The 4,315-nt window shown below is 49.7% G+C and overlaps 1 protein-coding gene across 1 annotated transcript in view; it reads right to left on the bottom strand.

The window, feature by feature from the left end:
• The window catches only part of ORC4 (origin recognition complex, subunit 4), a gene marked incomplete at both ends in the record, with an annotated part of 4,663 nt that extends 518 nt beyond the window's left edge, over positions 1–4,145 (bottom strand). Inside the window, 5 exons of the mRNA XM_010140258.1 lie at positions 256–429; positions 1,082–1,233; positions 1,664–1,712; positions 3,637–3,722; positions 4,070–4,145. Of these exons, the coding sequence (XP_010138560.1) occupies positions 256–429; positions 1,082–1,233; positions 1,664–1,712; positions 3,637–3,722; positions 4,070–4,145 (537 nt within the window). The remainder of the gene's footprint in view (positions 1–255; positions 430–1,081; positions 1,234–1,663; positions 1,713–3,636; positions 3,723–4,069) is intronic.
• Between the last annotated feature and the right edge of the window lie 170 nt (positions 4,146–4,315).

Raw genomic sequence — 4,315 nt, 5'->3', positions numbered from 1 at the left:
TGGAGTGCCCACGGCTGGAGGGGTTTGCCAGCGGTGTGGAGGTGGTGCTGAGGGCCAGGGGTTCGTGGGGCCCTGGCAGTGCTGGGAGAATGGTTGGACTCGAGAGTTGAAAGGGCTTTTCCAACCCAAACGATTCTGTAATATCCAAAGAATCTCTTCACAGTTTGATTTATTTTGTATCAGACTCAATTTACTCTTAGAAACAGTCTTACTTCAGAAGTTCTACCAGAACCAAATACAAAGAGCTTGAAATACCTGAACATTGTTATTCCATTTTTGTGCAAAAGACTCGTCAGGAAACTGAGCAGGCAGAGAAAGCTGTTCCTTGAATATCTTCATGTATTGCTTAAAACCAAAGGCATTCATCAAGTGTATCTGCCGGTGGGAGAACCTTGATTTCACTCTCTTCTCCAAGAGCTCCAGGATATCCTTGTTAAAACACAGCCAACATAACAATTTAAAACGCAGATGCATTGAGTGCAAAGAATCAAAGAACAAAGAGAAGAGAAAGCACCAAAGTAAATCACGTTGGGGGGAAAAAAACAAACTTATTAAATTCTCAAGCTTAAAACATTCCGACACGACCTTTGCTGATGGTTATAACCCACGTGCCCCGTGACACCCAACAACTGCCCCTCTCCCCGGTTCAGGGTCACCCCCTAGCTGCTTCCTCCAAGATGATGTAAATATTTCAGGTACTTCAGTCTGTGTTCAAGACGTTCTGGCCTGTCCTGGCTCCAGGCAAGGCGTCTCTCCCCCGGACACGCAGGCTGGCAGCCGTCAGTTCACGTGCCTGTTGTCACGCCATCAGTTACTGCATCAGCTACTAACTATTCTATTAACTCCCTGAAATCTGCCCAGCTAAACATCACCTAAACCACGTTGACCCCCGACTCAGGCTCCGACAACGGGTTAATTATTCTTCATCTTGCCGTAACTTGGCTATTCTCACACCAACCCAGTTTACCGAGAACAGCAGTCAGGAAAACGGGTAACTTGGAAAAGTCCCTCCGTAAACGAAGAGACCGAAGTTCTCTTCAGGAGAACTAAAAGCTCTGCCCGGGGAGGCGCGATCCCTCACCTGCCTGCAGGTAAGCCCGATGACCGTCACCGGCGTCTGCGCTGACTGCGACACGTCGAAGAGGTTATAGAGCAGCGTCTGGTTCCTGTGGTGAACGAACAGGTCGAATTCATCCAGCACAAACAGCACCGGACAGCTGCTGCTGCGGTCTCCTGCCACGGAGGAGGTTGGACAGTTAGAACAGTCACTTCGGCACCAGGCTCTCACCCCTGCAGCTTTCACAGACCCCGGTTTTAACAGCTTACCTCTTACTTTAGCTATTCCACTCAGCTCTCTTGCCTTTCACAATAACATCTCGTAAAAATTTAATAATTATAAGCTATTTTTAATAGCTTCGGTGTGGATAGAATAATCTGCCCTTCACAGCTGGCCATCACACGCAAGATTCTGTGGCATCAGTTACGTTAGGTGTACGTTTGTCTGATTTTTTTTAGGTTACTTTGTAACCAGGACACATTCTTGGGCTCGATTTCTTCATACCACTTGTACGAGTCGATGAACAAAGCCCCCACACAAGCGCTTTTCAGTCGAGTGACACACACACACACGCAGAGTCTCAGGACAGGGGCTCCGGGTGTTTACCTTTCCTTAACGCCTCAAGAAGGAACGCAAGATTTTCAGCAAAACTGCCCTAGGGGAGAAGACAAAGGTGTCACGTGCAGAGCTGTGGAACTGCAGCAAGGTCAGGCTCCAGCGGAGGGCTCCCCCCAAGCCCCCGCCTGCCACACCGGCGCACACGCACCCACCTACAGTCGCAGCCTCTCCGGGGGAGAAAGCCAACAGCTCGCTCTACACCCAGGCACTTTTTTCCAGTCTGAAAACCCCAAACTAACCGCCTCAGATGGGCAAAAACCGGTGGTGAGGAGCACGTCTGTAAACTCAGCCGACTGTCAGCATCTTGGTCTTTCCTCACACAGCGACTGCAGACTCAGTTTCCATCCACACACAGGCCGAACATGCCGCCTAACGTCTCGCCCCGTGGAGAACAATCACCGTGGAGCGTTTTAGTTACCAGGGGAAAGCACCACACCTGGTTCTCTGGTTTCTCTGAACGAAAGCAGCACCACCTTATCTCTACAGCTTCCCGAGTGCTCCTGAGGAAAACAACCCTCCTCTGGGGAGGAGGGGAGACCTCGCCCTTCTCCCCTCTCACCGTTCTGCTTTACCCACTCGGATCGGGGTGACCCAAGGCTCACACCTGGGTGAGTCTCCAAGGGCCTGTCTGGGCGTGGAGGAGGAGGTGACGCGCAGGAGGAACCTCTCTGGTACCAGAAGAAGGACTCTCAGGAACACTGGCTGAGTAACTGGCACCAACCAGGGGAGCTCAGATCTCCAGTCCAAGTTATTTCATACTTAAATGAGTGAAATTCGATCTGAAGCCCCTCCCTTATTCCCTTCATTCTTATCTTTGGGGAAGGTCAATAGAAACAAGTATTTTAATAGAAATTCTATGCAAAATGACAGCTCTAGGAAGCCTGGACGGATTTCCCCACGAACTGGAAAAGCGTGCAAATGTACCAAAGGTACCGACTGCAGATGCTTAACTTGCTGACTCTTTGTCTTGAAATGTTAAAGCCCACGTTTCCGAAACACCCCACCCCTCTGACTGCGGAATGCTTAATGCCTGTTTCATTTCCAGGATTAAAGTAAACGTTACGAGAAGCCTTTCCATCCCTCCTCCTCCTCCAAGTCCACATCGATGGGTTTTGGTAAGTATCAGGATTCAGTAACATTCACAGAATCATCTGGTTGGAAGAAACCTTCAAGATCATCAAGTCCAACCATCCACCCTGCACTGCCAGGGTCCCTAAACCAGGTCACTTGGTGCCACATCGACGTGTCTTTTAAACCCCTCCAGGGATGGGGACTCCACCACTGCCCTGGGCAGCCTGGGCCAATGTCTGACAATCCTCTCTGTAAGGAAACGGCTCCTCAGGGCCAACCTCAACCACCCCTGGCGCAACTGGAAGCTGGTTCCTCTCGCCCTGTCGCTTGTTCATTGGGAAAAGAGACCGATCCCACCTCGTTCCACCCTCCTGTCAGGGAGTTGTCAGAGCCAGAAGGTCTCCCCGGAGCCTCCTTTGCTCCAGCCTCAACCCCCCCAGGTCCCTCAGCCACTCCTCATAAGATTTGCTCTCTAGACCCTTCACCAACTTCTTTGCCCTTCTCTGGACACGCTCCAGCCCCTCAGTGTCCTTCCTGAAGTGAGGGGCCAGAACAGGCCACAGTGTTCAAGGTGTGGCCTCTCCACTGCTCAACCAGCCACACGGAACGTTCAGCACTGGTGCAGGAGACAAGTATTTGCTGGCATGTTGGAAGTGTTTGTAAACCAGGGACTTTGCAGGCGCGTGCTGCCACGGTTCACGACTGCCATCAGTTATTAGATGTTTGATTCTAAGAGCGAGCTTTGAGAAGGCTGAGCCACCCCATCACCATTTTGCCAACAGCCTCTCAAAGCCCATTTGGTCTCAACCAGCTGCACTCCACGAAGCCAGTTTTCTAGGCAAGGATTTTTGTGGGAGGTAGGCGAAGGGCAGAATGAAGTTGATACTCACAAAAACTTTATCGCCAACCACATTTTCCAGGTGCAGCTGCCTGGTGATCTCCTTCAGGGCCACTTTGTCGTTAGTCTGCAGAAGCCCTGAAAGAAAAACGATTTTTCATGACAAACTGGCAGTTCTGCATCACTCCAAGAGCCAGGTCTGCAGCCCCCAGCAACTGCACCTGCAGCTTCTCTCCCTTTCCAGAAGTTAATACTGGACAGAAATTTCCAGGTGTAATGATTCCAGGGTTAAAACGAGTTCTGTGGTGACCAAACTGAGTCATTTTGAAAAGTCACTCAAGCACACAAATACTCTACATGGAGAGAGACACAAAAGGCGGCGTGTCTGTCATCAAAGCCAGACAGCAACCGCTCAAACCACACGGCACTTACACCACCCAGCAACTGAATACAACAGAACGTCGGAGTAACGCTGCGGTACTTGCCATTCAGATGGACTTCCAAGAGGTTCTCCCTGACTTGTTTCATTTCCCTGAGCTCTTTTAAGACATGGTTTAATAACTAGGAAAAAAAAAACAAACATAATTTCTTTATAAGGTTAATGTAAGCGCAAACAGGTATTGTCAGATAAGAAACAGTACGTGTGGTTTCATTCAAAACTGGTTTTGAGGATTTTTCAGGCTAAAATACTAAAATGACAACTTTGCACTCACTATTGTGACTGTAGCAAT

The sequence above is a fragment of the Buceros rhinoceros genome, unplaced genomic scaffold, assembly GCF_000710305.1.
Source record: "Buceros rhinoceros silvestris isolate BGI_N320 unplaced genomic scaffold, ASM71030v1 scaffold18477, whole genome shotgun sequence".
NCBI lineage: Eukaryota > Metazoa > Chordata > Aves > Bucerotiformes > Bucerotidae > Buceros > Buceros rhinoceros.
This window is presented reverse-complemented; position numbering and strand designations above follow the sequence as displayed.